Source organism: Myiozetetes cayanensis, unplaced genomic scaffold, assembly GCF_022539395.1.
Source record: "Myiozetetes cayanensis isolate MyiCay16 unplaced genomic scaffold, myiCay2020 scf32, whole genome shotgun sequence".
NCBI classification, from domain to species: domain Eukaryota; kingdom Metazoa; phylum Chordata; class Aves; order Passeriformes; family Tyrannidae; genus Myiozetetes; species Myiozetetes cayanensis.
The window spans coordinates 5,161,715-5,186,169 of NW_026087544.1; the positions used below are offsets into that span (position 1 = coordinate 5,161,715).

General features: G+C 49.4%; 1 protein-coding gene across 6 annotated transcripts in view; it reads right to left on the reverse strand.

Moving 5' to 3' along the window:
* The window catches only part of PPP1R12B (protein phosphatase 1 regulatory subunit 12B), a 117,288-nt gene that overhangs the window by 15,640 nt on the left and 77,193 nt on the right, over positions 1 to 24,455 (reverse strand). For 4 of the 6 annotated variants that reach the window (XM_050327102.1, XM_050327105.1, XM_050327104.1 and 1 more), the window contains 2 exons: positions 6,591 to 6,662; positions 182 to 198 (listed from right to left, as the gene is read on the reverse strand). In XM_050327102.1, the coding sequence (XP_050183059.1) occupies positions 182 to 198; positions 6,591 to 6,662 (89 nt within the window). Of the gene's footprint in view, positions 1 to 181; positions 199 to 6,590; positions 6,663 to 13,539; positions 14,037 to 24,455 lie in introns of those variants that run through there. The other 2 variants (XM_050327107.1, XM_050327103.1) reach the window with 2 other exon arrangements.

The window sequence follows — 24,455 nt, forward strand, 5'->3', positions numbered from 1 at the left end:
CATCTCTGCAGTTAAATAATTTAGGGAGCAAAGGACAGAAGCAAACTGGCCCCACAGCTGAGCTCAGGAAAGAATGCTCTGTGCTTCAGGGGACAGGGTTTGGCTTCAAAGCTGTACAAAAACCCCGCTGTCAATAAATACTGCACAGGGAAAAAAATAAAGAAAAAAAGAAAATTCTTACCTGGAAAGTCTTTCATGCTGAAGGGGAAAAAAAAAAGAAAAAGGGAATTAATAATGAGGAGAATTAAAGGTTCAGTTCAACAACTGCAGAGCTGCGAGGCAGCAGCAATTTCCCACCTCTGATACCAGCACCCAGCTCACGTCAGGCTACACAGAGATTTCCCAGCACAAACTAGGAATCTCCAATCCCTGCCTGAATCTTCATCTGCCTCAGCTCCTCTGAAGCATTTCAAGATTTACTTTTTTTTTTTTTTGCTCAACTAAGAAATCCTGAACCTTGCTCTTCAATTCCTAATTTCCAGAACTGAAATCCTTTCCTTTGAACCCAAACTGCCCAGGACAGTAATGGATTCCCCATCCCTGGAATTGTTCAAAAAAGATATGGATGTGGCACTTGTGACATGGGTAAGTGGTAAACATGGGGAGTGGTTAGCCTCAATGATCTTAGAGGGCTTTCCCAACCTTAGTAATTCCATGATTCTATGAATATCCCTCAGAGGCTGGTTGTGGCAAACCACTGTTTTATTAAAAACAGTTTTCTGGTTTTTATTATCCAGTTTTGTGGATTGGACAATTCTTTCCCACAGTTGCAGACGTGGGGACCAGCTACCTGTTACCTGCACCTGGTTACTAAGTGTTCAATCCATTCCACACTAAATAGAACCCTCATCTTGCATCTGATTGAAGACAGGAGTGTCCCCAGGGAACCTGCAACCCCTGGGCTCTGCAGCACAGCCTCTGACAAGTGACACAGGAGCTGCCCAGCACCAAAGAAATTAACTGAAGGGACCTGGCACCAGTGAAACCTTGTGGATGGACAACACACTCAGCAAAGCTGCTGTGTGCAAAGCTCAAAAGGCCAAGCAAGCCCTGCTATGAATCAGCACATTCTCCCTCGAGCTGTGCCCTCAGCCGGGCTCCTGGGTGGGTTCAGTGCCAGCCCCACCCTGTAGACACTGTCACCAAAACCCCAAGAGTCTGTCCCAGCCCAGGATTATTTTATTTGCTCTGCCCCTCTCTCTTTGTATTTTACAGGTGAGAAACCTCCTAAGGAAGACAGCAGGTGACCTTCCACCATGAGCCATGCCAGATTCTGTCTGGGAAGCATCTCAAGGGACTCAGTGCCTGGCAGCTGCCTCATGTCGTGACAGGGGCACCTGAGTGCTTGTCCCAACAGCCATGGCTTGGGCCACACTCTGCATGAAGCTCAGAGGCAGCACGTTGGGACACAGTTTCTGTAGGCTGGTCTCTGGCAGGGGGCTGAGGTTACACAGACAGACCATAAATCCAACCACATCCTGGGCTCATCCCACAGCGTGGGCAGCAGAGGAGGGGGGGATTCTGCCCCTCTGCCCTGCTCAGGTGAGACCCCACCTGCAGAGCTGTGTCCAGCTCTGGGGCACCAACAGAAGAAGGATGTGGAGCTGTTGGAGAGAGCCCAGAGACATTCTGAGAGTGGAAGCCCCTCTGCTCTGGAGACAGGATGGGAGAGCTGAGGGTGTTCCAGCCATGGAAGAGAAGGCTTCAGGGAGACCTGAGAGCCCCTTCCAGTGCCTAAAGGGGCTCCAAGAGAGCTGGAGAAATACTTTGGACAAGGGATGGAGTGACATGACAAGGGGGAATGGATTCCCACTGCGAGAAGGCAGAGTTAGATGGGATATTGGGAAGGAATTCTTCCCTGGGAGGATGAGGAGGCCCTGGCACAGGTTGCCCAGAGAAGCTGTGGCTGCCCCATCCCTGGAAGTGTCCAAGGCCAGGTTGGACAGGGCTTGGAGCAACCTGGGATAGTGGAACTCCAGGGCAGGGGAGTAGAATGAGATGATCTTTCAGGTCCCTTCCAACCCAAGCCAGTCTGGGTTCTACGAAAGATTTCCCGTTTTCAGCCACACACACGCTGATCTTTCCATGGTGCTTTGTTAGCTGAGCTTTCAACATTTGCTTCTCAAACCCCTCAGTAGCCTCAGAGCTCCTTTTGAATTCTGGCCTAGTGACCCAACCTCCCCTGAAGACTGGGAGAAGGGAATTAGGCAGTGATTAACAAGCCTCTTGTTGAAAGTTATTTGTGCACTTTATGCTAATCCCCTTCAGTGGTGACTTTTGTTAGGATGACAAACGGCTGGGTAAGTAATCCACTCCATAGCAAGCCTGAATTTATTTCAACAAACACACCTGCCAATGGATTTGAACAGTGCTGGAAAATCCCCACGTGACTGGGCAAGGCCACGTGGAAACCAGGCACTGAACCCTGGCAGGTCCCCTCACCAGCCTGGCCACTTGCAGCACAAGGAAAAAGCACTTTTGTTCCCTTTTTTCCTCCAAAGAAACTAAAATTTCCACAGGCAGGGAGAGCAGGGGCGTGATTCTGCAAAGGAATCAAGAAAGGAATCACTTTAAACATATCCAGCAAAAAGGGGATAAACCCAGGATTACTGTATTTACAACCTCCCTGTGATGGTTACTGAGATGGACTCGATCAGACTGGGACTGTCTCTATGTGCCTAAAGGGAAGCAAAGTGCCAGACGAGAGGGGAGGACCCACACCATTCCTGTGCTGCTGCCAGCATCGAGCAGAGCCACCCTGCAGTGACCTGGAAACATGGAATCACAGCAGCATTCAGGTTGGAAAAGCCCTCTTGGATCACTGAGTCCAACCCTGTCCCCAGGTGTCACATCCACTCGCTTTTTGAACACATCCAGGGATGGTGACTCCACCACTGCCCTGGGCAGCCTGGGCCAGTGCCTGACCAGCCTTTCAGGGAAGAAATTTTCCAAAATATCCAACCTAAACCTTCCCTGGTGCAACTTGAGGCTGTTTCCTCTTGTCCTGTCCCTTGTTCCCTGGGAGCAGAGTATGATCCCCACCCGGCTCCCTGCTCCTGTCAGGGAGTTGCAGAGCCTGAGGGGATGTGACAGCAGCTGTAGGTGTGTCCCTGCCATAATGGAAGCTGCAGAAGAGTTTTCATCAGCAGATCCTTCTTCCACTTGCTTCTGCCTTCAGGGAAGGAGGTGAGATTTATTTATTTTGTTTTAGATCAGTTTCTGGATCAAGATTTTTCTGGATTTTGCACAAATGCCAGTGCTTGTGCTGGTATTTCAAAGAGCAGCTTACTCAGGTGGTTTGGGGGCTTTTTAAAACGAATGGAGGGAGAAGAAAAAATGCTGCATGAAAAATATAAGCTCTACTCTGCACCTTCAAAAAAGGCCCCAGCTAAAAGAGGTGACGTGGAAAGCAGCAGTTCTCAGCACAAAGAGAAGCTTTGAAGCACGAGGAAATGAGTTAAACAAAATGACAACTAAAATCTCCTGCTCCTGGGAGTGGCAGGAGGGATCCGAGAGGGAAAGAGTGAGCCCTGGGTGCAAAAAAAAACAAGTCAGCATGTGCCCATGTGGGCAAGAAGGCCAGTGACACCTGGCTTGTACCAGCACTGGTGTGGCAGCACAATCAGGGCAGTGCCTGTCCCCACGTGCTGGGCACTGCTGAGGACCCACTTCAAATGCTGGGGTCAGATTTGGGCCCCTGGAATTGCTCAAAAAAACCATGGACATGGCATTTGGGGACATGGTTTAGTGGTGAACACGGTGGTGCTGAGACAACAGTTGGACTCGATGATCTTAGAGGGCTTTTCCAAACTCAATGATTCTCTGAAACAGTGGACGAGGTGCTTAACTGAGACATCCCTGCCATTTGCTCCAAGAGACACAAAGAGATGCAAATCTTCAGGGGTCACAAGGATGTCACACTGGAGACATATTTTGAGCACAAAACAGCTTCTTTCCAGCTCATGTTTGGCCATGGAACCCTTGGAAACCCTCACCACTTCCAACCACACCTGCACTGTCAGCGCAGCCACCACCACTCCTCCCTGCACTGCCCCATCCTAAAACATCCATGAAATATTCTTTCAAACTCTGGCAGCATTGGCTCCCTATGGAATTGATGGAAGGAGGTTGTGTCTGCTTGGATGTGCTATCCCAGAGCTGGAAACTCCAAGATCAGAGTGAGAAGGCAAAAGATAAAACTCTCCCTCCTTCATTGCTGGGAAGAGAAGCTGGGGGTGAACAGAGGGAACGAAGAGCTGAGGCACCACACGTGCACTTGACTGAGCTGGTGCAAGAAAGGGCTCTTCCTTCGTGATTTTATCTTGTCAAGGTTAAAAAGGGGATGCTGAGCAACTGCTGTATCCACCCCAGTCACCATCACCAAACACCTTGGGTTTTTCTTCCTTCCCCTGGCAAATTTGGAGCAGCGCTGTCAGTTTTGCCCAGACTCCCTCATTTCCCTCGGGATCAGCATTTGACTAGAAACATTAAGAGCCAGGGAAGTGTCAGGTCGTGAAATTATCCTTCCACAATCCAAACAGGGTCAGGGCGCTGCAGGGGTTGGGGTGGGGGGGGAGGACCCCAGGGAACACAGAGTGCTGCAGGCGGATGTCCTGGTTCGGAAAGCAGCACGGCAGCCGGCGCCGAGCCCCCGGCGCTCCCGCCGAGACACCCAAGGGGATGACTTTTGAAGGAAGACTAAAAAGCACGGAGCACTTGCAGGCAGCAGCTCACAAGCTCCTGGTAATCCTTGGCTCTGAGAGCTCTCGCTGGAGAGATTCCACCACGTTCCCTCCCGTCCATCTCGTGGTGGGCAGCATGTCCAGGTAGCGCTGGGGTGGTGGGGAACTCTGAAGGGGTTCCACTCGTTTGGCCAGCTTGGAAATGATCCAAACCAGGACATCTGGGTCTGAGATGGGATCCAAGAAAAAAGGCGAAGAGCACCACAGAATTATGGAATCACAGGATGGTTTGGGTTGGAGGAGACCTTAACGCTCACCTTGTTCCACCCCCTGCCACGGGCAGGGACACCTTCCAGGTGCTCCAAGCCCCATCCAACCTGGCCTTGAACACTTCCAGGAATTCTCAGGGTGCTGACACAGGTCAGTCCCAGGGAAACGGCACAGCTGGGCACTGGCCATGCCTCCACTTGTCTGAAGCACCAGCATGCTGCCCAGTGCCAGGAAAGCCATCTGGGACTGATTTTAAAAATGCGGTTGGATTGTGGAGGGCAGGAGTCTTCCCTAAGAAACTCAGAAACTTTTGCAGCTGTTTGGGAGCTCAGTGATGGATAATTAAAACCAAATTCCTCATGGAAGGTTTCGATAAAATGCAGCCCTGAACTGCAGTGCCAAAAGGGGGCTCGGCCACTGCTCCTGCCAAGGCAGACACTGCCCTAATTGCTTCCAATTGCATTCTGTGGCTGAGATTGGAGCCAGTGAAGGCACAACCCCCCAATATTTACATTTTTTTAAGAAGACAAGTTAAAAATGAGAAAAAATTAGATGCTTTGGGAACATTTTTGGCTTCTTTACCTCCAACTGGCCAACCTCAGGACAGTGTGCACTTTTTTAAATGAGTTGTTGAGGAATTAATTCTGGTGTGTTTCGCCTCAGAAACCCTGATCAATGCCTACTATTAATTAACCACCATGTAATGATATCCTGGGGCACAGCTCCAACCCTGCCCTCCCTTAAGCATGAGGGCAAGTTTTAGGAACCCCTCAAATTTTATTCTTGTGCTGGCAAATATCCTCCTGGTGAGTCCTGTTTATTTTAGAAATGAGATGTAAAATAAAGCCAGCTGGTTTGAGGTTCTTTCCCTCTTATATGCAAAGTTACATAGCTCCTACACCTCCAAAGGCTCCAGTGCTGGGCCTGGCTGATGCACAGTGAGCCTGAAAAGACAACCTTCCTGAGCTGGAAGGGACCCACAAGGATCGAGTCCAACTCCTGGCCCTTCACAGACACCCTAAAAATCCCACCATGTGCCTGAGAGCGTTGTCCAAACACCCCTTGAGCTCCCTGGTAGGTTTAGGGTCGTGCCCACTGCCCTGGGGAGCCTGTTCAGTGCCAGCCACCCTCTGGGGGAAGAACCTTTTCCTGACATCCAGCCTAAACCTCCCCTGTCACAGCTCCAGCCATTCCCTCAGGTCCTGTCACTGCTCACAGAGAGCAGAGATTGGTGCTTTCTCCCTGCTCCCCCTCATGAGGAACAGCTTCAGATAGTTCCAATAGCTTCAGATCCCTCTCACACTGAGGTGCCCAAAACTGCCCCCAGGACTCGAGGTGAGGCTGTACCAGAGCAGAGCACTGCTGAGGGCAGGAATCCTGATGGAGCTGGCACAGCCAGAGCTGAGCTGGGAGGAGGAAAAGCCAGGAGAAAGGCTGTCTGGGACACCTGGGACCATTCCAAGTGGGTACAAGTCAGGCTGGCGTTCCCCTCCAGCTGCATTTGTCACAACAGTCAGGGATGGCTGGGGTCAAGTTTGGTTTTCTAGTGGGTGCAGAATAATTTGAAGGTCTGGCTGAACTCTGCTTTTGAGAATTATTTCCAGGTTGTTGCCTCCTTCAGAAAGCTGCTCCTCTGACCTGAGAGCCGTGGTTTGTGCAGCATCCCCTCAGCTCCACCGGCGTGATGAATGTGCTGCTTCCAGCTCGAGCCTGCAATCGTGCAAATGCAAGGATTCCAAAATCCTGTGGATATGATTAATAATCCAGCGCAGCCAAACCACCTCCACGTAACCTCCAACTCCCCAAAGCCTGATGCAAAATATGTTTTCTTGAACTATAAATCAATAAACTTTGCTTAAGAAAAAACTGCTGTTACTGAAGCATAACATTAAAAGCTTCTCCAAGATGGAACAGTGGTTCTGGCAGCTGCTGCCGCAGATCCCAGCGCTTTCAGCACGACTAGCACAGATTTATTCAGAAACAAACACCCAGGGCTGTGAGGGACCGAGGGCCACATCTCCTGCCATTCCAAACACGCTGAGTTGGATGCTGGTCTGTGCCATTTGTGCCATGGCCAGCCTGTGCCTTGGTGCCCCAAACCCCTCCCACGGCCCACGGGCTTTTCCAGCAGCTGCAGTTTATTCCCACTGTCCCCTGGGGATGAAACTTGCCACGTAAAACTTCAGGCTTGGATCGGATTTTAATTTAGGAAAGGCCAAAATGCTGAAACCCAGGGTTTGTTGCTCTTATTTTTTTTTTTCCTTCTTTTCTAAGGGATCAAATTTTATTGGTGAGAAATTTAATTTTGCAAAGCGACGTGATCTTAGACAAAACTCTCCAGACATGAGGAAATAAAAACTGAATGGCCAACTGACACGAGAGGAGATTTCTGCCCCTAAATTTCTTCCAGATGAGAATGCCACATGTCTGCAGGAACCCCTTCCCCGCCCTGCAAACACTCTGGTGGGATGTTCTCAGGTGTTTCATCAGGGATTTAAATACCTGTCACCAGAAGAAGAGACTGACTCCCATCCAGCAGTGCTGGGTTAATGGCTGGACTCAATGATTTTAGAAGGCTTTTCCAACCTTATTGGCTCCATGCTTCCATTGATTCTAGGCACCATCTCCCAGGAATGGCACAGGTGGAGCTGCCAGTGTACAGGGAAATGGATGGACTGGGCTCTTGTGTGTCTTCTAGCCCTGTTTTTGATGGGTTTGTGTTCATTTTATGATAAACAAACTGATGGGCTCCTGCCAGGGAAGCAGACAGTGGTTTCCAGCTCAGCAGGATGGAGTGGTTTGCTGCCCAGAGCGGTTCCACCCACTCTCCCCATCACTTCCGTGGCCGCTCATCCCCATCCAGCAGCACCTCCCCGTTTCTGCGTCCCTGGTTTTGTGGCTGTACCACGAGCTGACCCAAATTACAGGTATCTTCTTTCTCCTCCTCCCTTCTCCCCCTTTAGAGTCCCGACTGATTCCCTGGTCTGGTGCAACCTCAAGTTGTTCCCTGACCTTCTGACCCCTCTGCCCTGCAGGGGTTTCAAGGATGATCTGTCCCAAGGGATTGCCCTCCGGCTGCTTAACCAGCTCCTCCGAAGGCACCACCACTGACTGACCAGGCAGCTGAGGGTCAGAGAGGCATTTTAAATGAGGCTGTAGCGTTACATCAGGTCCTTTCCAAATCATCCACGACCACTCAGAGCCTTAAACAGTTAACAGACTCGCTGCTCCAGCTTTGGCTCGGATCAGTTCTGCTGCTTGGGAGCGAGGAGAGCTGGAGGAAGTTCAGCCGCAGGGACAGAAGGCGCTCACCCCACGGGTCACAGCACGTGCCCTGACCCATCTTGTTTATACAGCCAAATGCAGGAGCATCGTTCTGGCTACTGAGTCACAGCAGGGAACATCTCACGGGTGGTGCCCTGAGAACGAGCAGAAGTTCCCGATGCGCTTCCAGATATGGACATTTACGGAGGAAGACTCAAAAAAAGCCCGAGAACAAACAGAATGCAGAAGGATTTCATCCTGATACTCATCCGAGAACACGGTGCTTGAGGAACAACCAGGGATAAACAAAGCAGGATGCTGGAGAACACAATTAACTAAGGTTAACTGCCTTAAAGTTCAAGTTTTAGTATCCCCACATTTTTTGTTGGCTGCTGGGAGAGGAGGGAATCATTTTCACAAACTGTAACTAGTCAGCAATCCAGAAACTAGACAGAAAGTGTCATGAGACAATTTATTTGACTCTGTTTCAATTTATGCAGCATCACTTTTATCACAACCAGACGAGTCCAAGCCACTAAATGGAAACCAGGAAGATAAAGTTCCCTGGAGAAATATTTTCATAACACTTTTTATTCCCTAACGCACTTGCAGCAGCAGCACAGCAGGTTAAATGATTCACAGAGGAAAACCCCATGTGAGAATAAACCTGTGATCAGGAATATCTGAAACAGGATGGAACCTGTTGCAGAAATACCAGGGAGCAAAAGCTGACTGTCTGGCACATTTACATTCCAAACTCTAGGAAGGCCATAATCCACCCAGGCCTTTCTAGAGACCTCTCAGCACTCTAGGACATCGACTTTTTACATGGGCAAGAGACAGGAAAAGTGGGGGGACAGTTTTAAGCTAAAAGAGGAGAAATTTAGATTGAATATCGTGAAGAAATCCTGCCCTGTGAGTGTGGTAAGGCCCTGGCACGGGTTGCCCAGAGAAGCTGTGCCTGTCCCATCCCTGGAAGTGTCCAAGGCCAGGTTGGAGCAACCTGGGATAGTGGAAGGTGTCCCTGTTCATGGTAGGGAGTGGAATGAGATGAACTTTAAGGTCCCTTTTCCAACCCAAACCATTCTGGGCTTCTCTATGATCACTTCTTCATTAATACCCAACCCTTCTGTCGTGGTTTGTGTGCTGAGCACTTGCAGCTCTGCCCCTCACATTTTTTGCACATTAGCCTTTCTTTTTCCTTTAAGATTTGCTTTGCATTCTACAGATACATTTCCACACCACCCTACCCAGACTCGGTGCATCTGCTGCCATGGTAATCACTGCTCCGTGTGGAGGCTCGTTAAGAGAGATGGCAATTTGGGAACTGCTGCTTTTTCCACTCAAGCATTACTACCCAGTGACTCGGTGAAAACACACGGCCCATAAAAGGTGATGCTCCTGCATCCCATATTCCACCCAGCGCGGCTCCTTCAGACGCTCAGATCAGAGGCAGAGTAAAATCAATCAGGGCAGACCACTGAGTACACTTAGGGCTTTATTGCTGAGCCCTTCCTGACAAAAATTCAGCTGCAAAGCTCAGGTTATAGGCACTGAGGGTGGCTTAATGAGGGAGTGACTAACGCCAGAGGGAAAGAGCCTTGTAGTGAAACCGTGAATGTGGGCAGAACAAGAAGAATTATGTAAAGCCTCTTGAGGAGCAAGTAAGAACCATCAAGTGGCTGCTTTACAACCAGGCTGGGCGGAGAAGGGACTGAGAGCAGCCCTGAGGGGAAGGACTTGGGGGTGTTGCTGGATGAGAAGCTCAACACACCCCAGCTGTGTGTGCTTGGACCCAGAAACCCCCCGTGCCCTGGGCTGATCCCACAGCAGTGGAGGGGGAATTCTGCCCCTCTGCCCCCTCAGGTGAGACCCTCCCTGCAGAGCTGCCTCCAGCCATGGGGGTCCCAACATCAGAAGGATGTGGAGCTGCTGAAGGGAGTCCAGAGGAGGCCATGGAGATGCTCCAGGGCTGGAGCCCCTCTGCTCTGGGAGAGCTGGGGGTGCTCAGCCTGGAGAAGAGAAGGCTTCAGGGAGACCTCACAGCCCCTCCCAATGCCTAAAGGGGCTCCAAGAGAGCTGGAGAGGGACTTTGGACAAGGGATGGAGTGACAGGACAAGGGGGAATGGATTCCCACTGCCAGAGGGCAGGGATAGATGGGATATTGGGAAGGAATTCTTCCCTGGGACAGTGGGAAGGCCCTGGCACAGGTTGCCCAGAGAAGCTGTGGCTGCCCCATCCCTGGAAGTGCCCAAGGCCAGGCAGGACAAGGCTTGGAGCAACCTAGGGCTGGTGGAAGGTGTCCCTGCCCATGGCAGAGGGTGGGACTGGATGAGCTGTAAGGTCCCTTCCAGTCCAAACCAGTCTGGGATTCTAAGCAATGGCAGCCACACAAATTGAGTTGCTGTTGAACCAGCAGCCCCCACACACCAACGAGGGGTTTAAGCTTTGATTATCTCTTTTACAGCAAACAATACTGGATGACAAATCAAGAAGGAGCAGTTTATAAAAGAAGGGAAGGTTTACTGACAAAGAGTTGGGAAACAACTGAAAAGCTGCAACTGCAGTTTGTGCAGGAAGTTGGGAATGTGCATTCTCCTTAGGTTTTCCCACCTGACTGATATCCCATGGAGAAGGGATAAGGGTTATCAAGCACCAGAATAAACAGATGGATGTGCCTACACACAAACTATGGGGTATTTCCTATGAAAAAAAACCCTGGCCCAGCATAAATAGGAATAATATATATAAAAAAATTCAGCTCTTGCCTTCCAATCCTGCCATTTATTTGCTTAATTGCTCACCACAGGTTTCATACCATCAGCTGCCTATTGCACCCTTGGAACTGACTGTGGGAAGAATATTTTTTGAGGAAGAGAAACCCCAAGCTAAAGCAGTATGGGGCAAAATGTAATGAAAAGGTCCCCACTGCCAAAAACCTGAAGCTTGTGCCAAATAATGGGATGATCTGAATTGATTTCAAAGGGGGTTGACTTTCTTCTTTTGAGCAACATCCTCATTAAAGCAACATTTACCCTGGGGGATTTAACAGGATTTGCTGGGCTGTTTCTGTATGGTGACTACAATTCTGGGCTGTTGTGCTGTGACACAAGGAGTTAGGTATTTTACCTCGTGGAGGTTCCAGGGCAGTGGGACAGTTCTGGCCTGGCACAGAGCTGGGGTCACACACCAACACCCTGCTCTCACCACAATCTCCTGTGCAGGGTTATTCCCTCTCTTATGATTTGTATGAGTTCACTGCAAAGTGTTCCTCCTCATTGGTGCATCTGGGGAGATTCCACCAACTAAAGGTGGAAAAACCCCAGGCAGTATTATCCCAACTCCTAAGAAGGAGCATTCCAAACAGCAGTGCAAGTGCAGAGGGAATGCCATAGGAAACTGCTTGGCAAATGACATTTAATGCAGCTGTTTGGCACCGACACCTCGATAAATCAAACCTCCTTTGCTCTGTCTGGTTCTCCAAGAGATTTTTCCCCTGTCTGCACCACGTGTGAGGCTCCTGCCTGCTCATGTGTTCTCACACCCCTGCTCAGCTGGGAACGTTTAGAGCCCACAGCTCTGCTGGTATCAATCTTGACTGGATGGAAAGATAAAAGACTCCAAGATACCACATTCTTACCCATTTTAGAAAGGCTGGTGGCTCCCTGTAGCACAGACCTGTTACTGTGGGCATGGGGGAGTGAGTGTGGGGGGGGATAAACACGTGGGACAAATCCATAGAAAACCACACTCCGTTATTGCTCCTGCTCGTGGCAAAATTATGTTGTCTTGGAGAAAGAGTTAACACAGATCCCTGTTTTAGCCTGAAGTCAATCCTTCCCTAATTAGCCTTTTAAGGCATGGGCTATTTCCATAACCCAGATAGCACCAGGGCTGTTTCCTACACTGACTCTGAGCCGATGCTGCTGCATTTCCCACCTGGTTTCTCCCCATGGATGCTCTGGAGTCACAGCTGGCATTGCCATTACCACTGCAGGAATCACAAAGATTTCTGTGCTCATGTGCCAGCTTTCATCAAAACCCCACTGCCACAAGAAGCAGGCACTCCCACTACCACCTGGACATTTCTGTACTCACTCTAGAGCAGCTACCACCTTCTCCAACACCCACGAACCCCCAGGAGCCTGGGATTCCACCATGGCTATGGACAGAGAAACCAGCACCTCCTGTAAGTCTGCTCTGGACACATGGCAGTCACAGCTCCTGGGAGATGTTTGTCACCCCTTCACGTGTCCAGATGCATGAGAGGGGGGGGAAATGAGTTAGTCAGTGTTCACTGAACATGACTGACCTTAAAAACTTGTGTTTTGAAAGAAATTAAACCATTTTCAGCACACTGGGAAAGTTCTCCACCTGTCACCAGGCTGGTGATCAACACTGTGGCTGTTCAGTGAGGAATGGTAATTGCTCATCACAGCAGTGATGAGCAAAGTCCATCCAAGCACACGGGATAGTTTTAGATTATCCAAATCCCCTCAGAGACACTTGGCTTCTTCCAGACCAAGATCTGTCCCTGCCAATGGAGCAGACAATGCATATCTGATTTGAGCAAACACCAGTGCTGGGATTAATTTAATGCTCCCATCTAAAATTAGCCTGGCTGTTAAAAACTAATTCCTCCAGGCTTTGACTCTGGCATGATAATATTTCTTGATGGCCAAGAGGCTGCCTGTACAGTGATACGGACCTGGAGGGTTTGTGACAACCTCTTCCATGACTCCAGAGCTATTATACTGTTAGGAAGTGTTCCCAACTTTCCAACACCTTGGGAGACAGGGACAGCAGCTCTGGTTTGCGGAAGAAAGGTGCTGTCTACCTTGACTTGCCTCCTATAGATGGTTTTCTTCACTTTTTTGGTGTTGCTGAAATCACTAAACCACAGCACAGGCCAGCTCAGCCCCAGGGTGGAAAGCTGGACACAGACCTCATTTCACCAGCAGTATCAAAGTGTTTATGGAAAAAGTGCAGCTTAACAAGCTGGTCAAGTTGTGCCTCATTTTCACTGGGGAGATTTTTATCCAGCAACAGCCGAGCAGGAGAGCCACGTTCCAGGACAGGGGGAAAACACCACCCCAGCAACTCCCTACACCACTAACACAGCTAATCCCAGAGCAGGGACTCTGACAGCTGCTTAAAACCTGTTGCTGCAGAGGCACCTTCCCAAGTTTCATTTCAACCATCCTCTTTCCAAAGGAAACCACAGCCTCAGGTCTCCAAGGGTAAGAAAACAAACCACCACCGCCAGGCTCCACTTGGAGCACGTGCTGAGCTGGGTAATACAGAAAGGAAAAAGCTGCTTACTCTGAGTGTCTTTGCGATCGGGGAAGGAGAGGACGGGGGAGAGTCTGACTGAGCCTTCCTGCTCCGAGTGTATTCCTTACTCCTGGTGTACAGGGACGACATGGCCTCGCGGGCTGGGTGTCTTTGAGAAGCAACACCAGTTCTTGCTCTCTTGTCGCTCTTACGGCGCTGGGCAGGTCCTTCTTCCAAGGTCAGAGCAAACTAATTAAACTATTCACAGCTCTGGTAATTAAACCCTGCTGTTTGAGTGTATAATTTTAGGCATTAATCTGCTGCAGGGAGAGCTGAGGCTCCACAACGTTTCTTGTCCGAGCAGAAGAAGAGAAGGTGTCAAGGACTCGCTGTGCTCCGGCGCCAGGTGCTGCTCCGTGTCAGCCTCACCGCCCGGACCCCGTCCCGACTGCTCCGCAAAAGGACATTTCCCCTTGTCCAGAGTGTGGATCTATCTCCCCCCAAGAACTGCAGGAGGCAAAAACTCCCAGCTCAAGAAGAGAGCTGGAAAACCGGCTGGGTTTCTCTAGACATGAAACTTTAGCCAAAAAAGAAAAAAAAAGACAAAAAAAAAGAGCAAAAAAAAAGGAAAGGAAAAGCAAAGCCTGATTTACTCCAGAGCGCGGCCGCGAGCTCTGCCCTCGCTGCGCGGAGCTGCACGCTCTGAGCGAAACACAAAAGCATAAATCAGGAACAAACGCTGGTTTGGAAAGGGGCAGTCCAGCTGAAGTTGGGTTTTGTTCCATCCTCCTCCTCCTCCACCTCCTCCTCCTCCTCCCGGCGCCGTTACCCGCGCACAGGCTTCTCCTCCGTCCCTCCCGCCGCTGCCTTCTGACATTCCAGATCCTGACTCGCTCTGCGAGGAATGCTGGAGGGCAGCCAGCAGCAGCGATTCACTTTCAGCTTGGGATTTGGGCTGCCAAATTGGGTTTGGGATTGGGCTTGGGATTTGGGCAGGGAAAAAAGAGAAAAAAAAGGAGATGGGGAGACAAGAGAATCCCTCCCCAGCTCCCAGGGCCTGTTGGGCTGCGAGTGGGATGTCGAGGTGAATCGACCTTTGCAAAGCTTGAATTCCAGGAGGCTGTGACAAAGGGAGATGATTTAAGGGCCATGGAGCAGCTCATGCCATGAAAGGGAGGACACACTCTGGCAGCACAACAGGATTTTTGTTGTTTGCTCACAAGCCTGTTTGAGCTGTGACAGGGCGGCACGGAGCTTGTGTAATGTACACTGGTTCAAGGGAGTGTTCAGGATCAAGGAGAAGGGAGAGGAGCTTGAGGAAAGGACAGAGGGTGTGGAGAGCATTGCACCCAAACTCCCAGCTCTCTGCCAAGCTCTGCTGCTGCACAAGCTCACTGGGAAGTGGCAGGACTGCTCTCTGCGAAGGCAAGCGCGTGTCCCTCACATCCCATCGAAGTAAGCCCATGGGATGTTCATTTGAAAAATGTCCTCAAATCACCATGAATGATTTAGTAGCTCACAGAATCATACAGAATCACACAAAACCACAGACTGTTTGGGGTTGGAAGAAACCTTGAGATCATCCACTCCAACGCCCCTGCCAAGGCAGGGTCACCTGGAGCAGCTGACACAGGAATGCCTCCAGCTCTTATACACAAAGTCCATCTCGGAGTCATAAGGTTGAAAATCTATGATTTTCATTGCTGGAAGGGCATCAGCCCAGTTATCTGCACTGGACCAGTTCCAGTAAGGCTCAGCTGGACTCATTCACACCCACTCAACCTGGCCACTGACTGAATCACAGGGGGCCTGGGGTCACCCCATCCATGTCCTGATCCAGCTCACAGGCTGCTTAACATCAAACAATTCCTACCAAGGCCAGGTTTGGAACACTCTATTCTAGTGGAAGGTGTTCCTGCCCATAGCAGGGGGGTGGAGGAAGATGAGCTTTAAGGTCCTGTCCAACCCAAACCATTCTGCAAAGTGCAGAACAATATCTATACAAAAATATTTTAAGAGCATTACCCCACTCTCATTGCTCTGAGGTATTGCCCCTTTCTGCACCCTGCCTGGCACCCTGGTGATTTCACTGGCACACAGCTGGGGAAAAGGGGCTTGGAGTAGCAGCTGCAGTGATTTCTCCTGCCACCCAGCATCTTCACTCTCCAGGGGCAATGCAGCACTGCTGAGCAACCACGGAGAGTGGGAGACAGGGCTGCTGGATTGTCCTGCACTAAGAGAGTCACAGCGAGATCAGGTTTCTACTTGATATTCATCATGAGGAAGGAGGGGACTTGTCATCCACCGACTGCAGCAGGGGGAGGAAAAAGGTTTGAAGAGGTCTAATTCTGCCTGGTAATACCTCTGCATTCCCGTTTAAAGGTATGGAAATGAAGTCCAGACACACAGCAAGGCAGTGACAGGCACCCCGCTGCTCCAGGAGGCTGGGGCAGGACCTTGATCTTTCCAGCCTCCATCTGTTGCTCTCATCACCCACCTCTCCCCACGTCTGGAGCCCAACTCTGCTGTACAACAAGGTAGTTCAGGCATTTTAAATGCATATTTATAGACCCTGCACACAGGGGTGATTCCTTTCACACCAGTTCTCAGTTTCTGGGGTTTCAAAACAGTGTAAGTGAAACTGGGCAAACCCGTGTGGCCAGCAGTGCTCTGGGGTGTCCCAATCCCAGCTGCCAGGCTGCCAGAGCCCAGCTTAGTCACAAAGGTGGAGTTACACAGCTCAGAATTGCAGGGCTTGGCTTCCCCTCCCATCCCAAACAATCTGTTGTCACATCCCTCCACGGTCATGCTTCTGCTGAGGAGGGGCCAGAAAGCTCCAAAATCAACATTTTGGTAAAGAACTCGCAGCCCAAAACCAAAACACAGCCTGAACTATTCCCTACTAATTAAAAGTTAATTAGTCATCCCGTGCAGATCTCTCACAGACTGAGTGGACAGTAACTCACTCTAGAGAGAAGGGAAGCTCTGATTAGCCAGGAGACAGAGAGCAGCATGAGATGCAATATGGCAAAACACGATGTTTTTCATCATTATTCCAATAAATGCCTGATTTAGGGGGTTCTTCCTGCTGTTTTGTACAGTTGTCCCCTGTGGAAGATGAAACACAACGCTCCTTCGCTGCTGTTCCTCACAGCCTGAGCTTTGTCATGTTCAAGGTCATGGTTTAGATCTGACTGTTCCTGTCTGTTCAGGAGATTCCTCAGTAGGAACCAGGCTGGTACCTGCTCTGTGTACTTTGCTAAGGGATATTTATACAGTCTCCAGAAAGATATGCAAAAAAATCCACCTTCCATGAGCATTTTCACCAGCACAGCACACAAACCCTTAAGACTGCCTGGACCTTCACTTCATGCTGTGGCCTATTTCTGGGCAAAATCACCTTAGAGTTTCTCCTCATCTTGGACCAAGGCAGCACAACTGTACTACAGAACAATGTCTTTGTTTTATTGATATGAAGTGGTTTATTCCTGTAGTTAGCGCTGTGGTCTTGGCTATGATCACTCTTCAGACACCTTCACCCAGAAAGTGGTCACAGCACCAAGGCTGACAGAGCTCAAGGAGTGTTTGGATAATGGTCTGAGGGACAGGGTGTTGTTGGGGTGTCCTGAGCAGGGCCAGGAGTTGGACTCGATGCTCCTTGTGGGTCCTTTCCAAGTCAGGAGATTCCATGATCTTTCCTTGTCCATTCAGATGCCTGTCCTCTCCCTTTCTTTGGTGATGACACCTGTGTTTGTAACCCCATTTTTAAAATCACTTAGACAGGAGAACCCATAACCAAGAAAATTATGTACCAAAACCAGGATGAAGCCCTGAGCTAAATATTTGAGGGGAACACACACACAAACACCCCTTTTATCTGTGCTGAAAATCTCCACCTACAGAACATGATGCTGGTAAAATAAATGTCAGCTGCACTGTAACATTCCAACCTGCAGCAGACAAAACTGGGAAACAAAGGTGGGAAGTTGAAGGCAGAGCTGCAGAATGATGCTCAGGGGTGATGTGAACCCATAGCACATTCTCTGAGAGTGCAGAGGAGGAGAAGCCCTCTTGGGAGCCCAGAATTCTAATAAAACTTGAAGAATGAGACTAGTTGGTATTTTTGGAACGAATTATCCCAAAACTGTATCTTTAATGTCCTAGCTGTCATTTTCCACACCAGGTATAACACACAGCCTTGTACCCCACTGAATTAATTCACGTCCAGCTGACTTCTTTCATCCACAGCCAAACCTCCCCTATCTCCCAGCACAGGCACGTCCTGGAGAGCATGTTGGTGTCTCCAGAAACACAAGGCTCAGCTGGGACAGGAAACACGAACTGAGCCCACGCAGCTCCAGGATAATTCTTCACACTGTGAAGACCTTCCCTCAGGGCTTCCCCACAGCCAGGGACCACCCCTGTTCCACCACACAACCCTGCAGACCACCAAGCAGGGGGAAGGTGGCATCCAACGCTCCTCCAGATACAACTGGGCAAGGTTTAATAAATCCTGTGATTCCTTTCACCTCAGGGTGGCCTGTATTTGTGATTACTTCATGCCAAAATAACATGCATTCTTTGTGCATCCTAAATGGTACCAGTGCTCTGGCCCTGGAAGAGGATCTTGTCTCACACTTGTGTCCCTCTCCATCTGAATTGGCCCAAGTGCTGTTATTTGCAAAGGAAAAGCCCATGACCTGTTGGGTCAGGTTGGGTTTGACACAGGAACAGCTTTGGTTACACACACAGGGCTCCACAGCCAGAGGAAGGGTTACAGTCCCTGCTCACTACACCAGGATACCACTCACTGCTGCTTCTACATGGCATCTTGCAGTAAAAAGTCTCTAGAATATTACCAACAATTTGGAAAGCAATTCACCTGCAAACAAAAGGCTTAGCCTTGTTAACCCTCCTGCTCTCTCACCCCTTTATTCACTGCACCCACTGCTCTCTGTGCAAAGAAATTCTGCTGGTTCTGGAGCAAACCTGCTCATCTCAGTGCTTAATGAGTGAATCTGGAACTAGCAGCACCCTCTCTTAACTCAGGGGATGTGACCAAAAGCCACTCTTCATCATAGAACCAGAGAATCATCGTGTCATTAAGACTGGAAAAGACTTTTAAGACCACTGACCCTGTTCCATAGGGTGGTGTTTGTTGTTTTTTCCCTGACAAGGCTGTTCTGTTTTAGCTACAGAGCAGGAGAAGGAATGAGCTGCAGCTCAGGGGTTAGTGGTATTTGTTGGGTGGTTGGTTTTTTGTGTTTAATTGGTCTTTTTAAGTCTAGAAAATTTAGTGAGTCAGCTCCACTCTCACCCTCTGCATTGGTTATTAACAGTCACGTTCTCATGACACTGTTGGTAACCTGAGCAGGTAATTTTGGCTGAGTATGTCACTGTACAGTAAGAGAGCTAAAAATTGGCTCCAAAATACAGATTATTACCCCTGGGGCACAGTCATAAGGAGCTGAGGAGCTGCTGGATTACAACAACTAATGTGCTGAACAGCAGCTACAGCCAAGGAACTGTGTGCATAGAACAGCCAAGGAACTGTCTGTATATGGGTGGATAAACACTTAAATATATGTATGAATTTCTTTAGCAGTAACAAGGCCAAGACTTATTGCATTTAAAATAAGTTGTTAAAACGTTACTCATACTCTAGTCTACAATCTGTACTTTTGGGGATTTAATTCAGCTTTTTTAATGGAACTTTGTGCCTCAAGATCCAGTAATTCAAATAAACAATAAGAAATAATAATAACAGCTCCTGCTACAGCAACTGTACACGACACATAAGGCCCACTGCAAATAAATGAGTTTAAAATTAAAAGCAAGCTTTACAGGGTCAACTACAGCTCTGCAGGGTTTATTTAGCTCTGCAAGAGGCACTCAGGGTTATGCTGGGCACAGAATGCTGGAGGGCTGGAGCAAAGCAGCGTGGTCAGGCAGTGGCTGTGCTGTAATTGGGATGTGCAGGCACTGCTGCAGTTTCCCATAAATGGAATCCAAACTGAGGAGGGAACACGCTTCCATCCGCAGAGCACGGAGCAGGATTCCCAGGGGCAGATCTCCCTCGCAGATAGGAAGAAGGAAAGGATCTTCCTCTCCTCCCAGACACACACACAGCAGCTGACAGCCTATAATTGCATGTATAGCATCATCCTTCCCCCCCTTTTTATTCCCATCACCAAATTTATCATAATAAGGCTGGAAGTGCCACCCCTTAGACATCCCTGGATGAGCACTGAGCAGCACAGAGATCATTTTAGTGTGGGCTGAGAATGGCACGTTTTAAATATACAATTTCAGAATCCTTTGCTTTTTCCTTTCTTATAAATAGATTCAACAAAAAGCAGGGGTGAAGAGAGTTCAAAAAGCACCATTCTCAGCAGGGAAACATCATTCTAGCAGCTGCAAGGGCCCAATTCTGCATGCAGGAGAAATGTCTTGCAGCAGTTCTGTGGAGCAGAGTTGAGTTTTTGGAAGAAAGGTAAGGTGCCTTGGACTTTACCTTGGACTCAAACCTAGCATGTACAGCAGGATGGGAAGCTGGAGTGTTCACCAGCTCCTCTGGGGACATCCCTAACTTCAGAGGGGGAGAAATGGATTTAAAGAGAAGGCTGCAGAGTGAATTCACTGTCTTGAGTTCATCATTATCTGAAGATAAAGCTCAGGACAAGGCAGTAAACCAAACCAGATCTGCACTTCTAGAGCAAAGGAACAGGGAACCCAGGAGAGGGACCTGTAGGAGGTAGGACAAACCCATAGTTTGAGAATATCAAAACCAGAAATGTTTCTGAAAGAGTCCACAAAAGTTCATGTTCCCTCTCTGAATGTGCTATTAAAATATATTTCATAGAATCATGGAATCTCCTGGGCTGGAAGGAACCCCCAAAGATCATTGAGTCCAAGTCCTGACTCTGCACAGACACCCCAACAATCCCACCCTGTCCCTGAGAGTCCAAACACTCTCTGAGCTCTGGCAGGGCCATGACCACTGCCCTGGGGAGCCTGTTCAGTGCCAGACCACCCTCAGGGGGAAGAAACTTTCCTGATATCCAGCCTAACCCTCCCTTGACACAGGTTGATGGCAGAGGTTACAGAAAGGAATGGCAACAGTGGCAATAATCAGCAACAACAAACCAACACAGCAGCAACAGGCTCCTGTTGGGAGGGGACAAATGAACAGGCCATGTCAGGGAAGCTGAGAAAGCAAACAGCAGTACAAGAACCAGATGGAAACAGCTATTTCAAGCTAAGGGACTTTCCAAAATATGACATAGGGAAATAGAAATGTCGGGGCACTCACACTAGTCCTGATCAATTCTGCTTTTCATCCACATTCATCACATTCTCCATACCCACCCCAGCCACTCCACAGCTGCAAAACCTGTCTGTCCAACTGTGCTTCAAGCCTATTTCTGGCCTTCCTTCACCAGCAGCAGGTTGTGGTGCAGAAGGTTATGTTCACTCCCAAGGATGAAATCTAAGAGCAATGAAAAGTCTACATATATGGTAAAAACCCACCCAACAACAGTGCCCAGCATTGGGTACATGGTAGGTACCTACTGTACATTCATGGAATGGTCTGGGTTGGAAGGGACCTAAAGCCCATCCAGTTCCATCTTCCTGCCACAAGCAGGGACACCTTCCACTATCCCAGGTTGCTCCAAGCCCTGTCCAACCTGGCCTTGGACACTCCCAGGGATGGGGCAGCCACTGCTTCTCTGGGCAACCTGTGCCAGGGCCTCCCCACCCTCACAGGAAGGAATTTTTATCTAATATCTCATCTCAAGCTACTCTCTGCCAGTTTAAAGCCATCCCCCTTGTCCTGTCACTACATGCTCTCCTAAAAAGTACCTTTCCACCTTCCTTGTAGGCTCCCAGTATGAGTAATGAAGTGTGAATTAAAGCAGAGCAGGTGGGAAATTCCTGCCAGGAAGGAGTTTTGCAGTTAAGGATTCAACATCTTGACATACAAAATTGTCTGCCAAACGATTTTACTTCTCATAGGGAAACTCCATGTCCAAGAGCAAAAAACTAACAATGACTTTCCAAACATGAGGCTTTTTCTGAGGAGAAGCATATGGGAGGATACAAACTCTGAACAAAAAGTGACCTTTTAAAGACAAGGGGGACAAACAGCATCACCACACTTGCATCACCGCAACACACAATTTTTCCTACAGTAGTTGTTTCCAAAGGGTATTTTCTTGCCAGAGAATTTAACTTCAGTTTTCCAAACAAACTTAGATTACTCCTCAGTTCTCTCTTAGCCATGTGGCAATACAGCTTTTCAATCCTTCTGGACGTATCTGGGAGATAAATAATTTACTACTTAAATGTGGGACTGCACCAGCCTTCACAGGAGGCCATAGCCATCAGACAAGGACAGTTGGCTTCGTGGGGGCTTTGCCACAGAGAAGCATTCATGGAATCCTGGAATCACTGAATGGTTTGGGTTGGAAGGGACTTTAAAGACCATCTCATTTTACCCCCCTTCTACAGGCAGGGACTTCTTCCACTAGCCCAGGTTGCTCCCCGTTCAACCTGGCCTTGGACACTTCCAGGGATGGGGCAGCCACAGCTTCTCTGGGCAGCCTGTGCCAGGGCCTCCCCACCCTCCCAGGGAAGAATTCCTTCCCAATATCCCATCTATCCCTGCCCTCTGGCAGTGGGAAGCCATTCCCCCTTGTCCTGTCATTCTATCCCTTGTCCCAAGTCCCTCTCCAGCTCTCCTGGAGCCCCTTTAAGCCACTGGAAGGGGCTCTCAGGTCTCTCTGGAGCCTTCTCTTCTCCAGCACACCTCCAGCTCTCCCAGCCTGGCTCCAGAGCAAAGGGGCTCCAGTTCTCAGAGTATCTCCATGGCCTCCTCTGGACTGTCTCCAGCAGCTCCACGTCCTTCTGATGCTGAGGCCCCACATCAGGATGCAGAACTCCCAGTGGGGATTCTCCAGCATCCCAGGGAGAAGGGCCAGGAAACAAGCCCCAAGCACGGCACATCCCAGCTCCAGCCCTCTCCCACTGTCCCCCCAATCCACCTTTCTCCAAAGCAGACACTGTGTCATCACGACATGGCCACTAAGGCCTACCCAGGCATCCACTGCTGTAGGCAGGAATTTCAATCCAGTACATCAGATTTTTTGGAGGATGACTTCAACCACATCCACAGAGACATTCCCCTCAGTCTGCTGGATGACTGACACCAAGGCACAATCACCAGCTCCCAGAGGGGCCCAGAACCTGCTCAAAGTAGTTCAGCAGTCAGAGATACTTCTCCTTTCCATAATTTTGAGCATGTCATGAGGAGAGCTTGACAGTTTCCCACAAAAAGTGACATGATACTCCATTGCATATTTAAGCGCAGCCATATGCTATTAACCTTCAAAAAGCCAAAAATTATAAACACAATTAGACATAAAATGATAGATAGATTTATTCTGTCTTTGGGATATGGTCCAGGAGCAATGCTGCTCCTCAGGGCAGCAGGTCTGGGCTAACAGCCACACTGAACAGAGTGGTTCTGACTCCTGGAGTGGCCGTGCTGTGTCCACCCTGCACTGGGGAGATGCACACACACATGGATCCTGCTGTCACCCTATCCATCACACCGCTCCCAGCCCCTTCTGGGAAGAAGGCAAAAGGATCCCAGGACCCTTGTGCAATAGCTGCCATATAGGCAAAGTGATGAACTGGGATCATCTGAACTCACAGCAGTGCCAGCAGAGGCCAAGGGAGCTGTGGGTGGGTGCTGCAGTGCCAACCCCGGCTCCACGGCTGCAGGGGAAAGGACTTGCTGACAACTGAGAAAGATCGGTCACCTCAGACTACACCAAAATTCTGACACTAATCTACTAAACAAGATGCTAAAGCATAAAGTTACCTTAAATAGTTATGAGTCTGTGACCTTGGAGATCATTCCTGGAGGACTCACTGCTTTGCTTCATCTTCCCGGGACTCACAGATCGGATTTTAGCTGGTTTTGTGTTACTCATCCCCATCCCCATCACAGCCACTGCTTCACATTACACCTTCCTAATTCAGCAACTTGGTGAATTAGAGGAATTCACCTGAAGGCATTTAGCTGTAACCCTGTAGTGCACATAACCCACTTGGATCACTTGGCTTTAGGCACAAACAATATGTTTTCCCAGAGCTGTAAACAGGAGCTCAGAGCCAGGCTGAGGAGTAAAGTGCTGCATCAACAGGGAGAGCAGCCAGCCAGGCTGATGCCCTTCTCCACACATTAAGGTTAAGAAAATCCAACACAAGCATGTCAGGCTGGAGAACTCACGAGGCAAATCCTCCGTGCAGATGGGAACTATTTGTGCAGAAACATTTGCAGAATAAATTTTGATTTCTCTGGTGCCTGAGCCCTCCACCTCCCAGGGAAGCCAGAGCACTCTGAACACCGTCAGGCTGTTCTTCACCGTGTTCATGCTCTGTGGCACGGCACCAGCTCGTGCTCCTGCAGCACTTTGCTGCTGTTTTCTACTGCTGTTCACATGTATTAAAGACCTTTCCTCGCAGCACACACAGCCCATTAGAGCATTTTGTTTATAAACAGGACTAAGCAGAGCCGATCTCCCAGCTTTACGTTACCCGGAATGAAACGCTCTCTGATTTGACTACACCCCGCGAGTGACGCGCGGTGCCACCTACGTGCCCTTGGACCGGGGCCAGATGGTTTCCCTCCCACGTCACACCACATCCCTGCTAGAAGTAAACACTCAAGGGTAAAACCAGGGGAAAATACTCGTATCTTTAATCCCCAGAAGGGACCCTGGGCCAGCAGCAATGAGGCACAGCATGAACACCACCGTACAGCGCTGCCTGGATTAAAGGATTCAAGTTTCTTATCAGCCAGCCAGGAGTTCACCTATTTTGTTCCCTTTTACTGGTCAGCTTTCCCTTGTATCCCAGCAAAACAGTGCAGCCCATGCAGACATACCTTACCATAT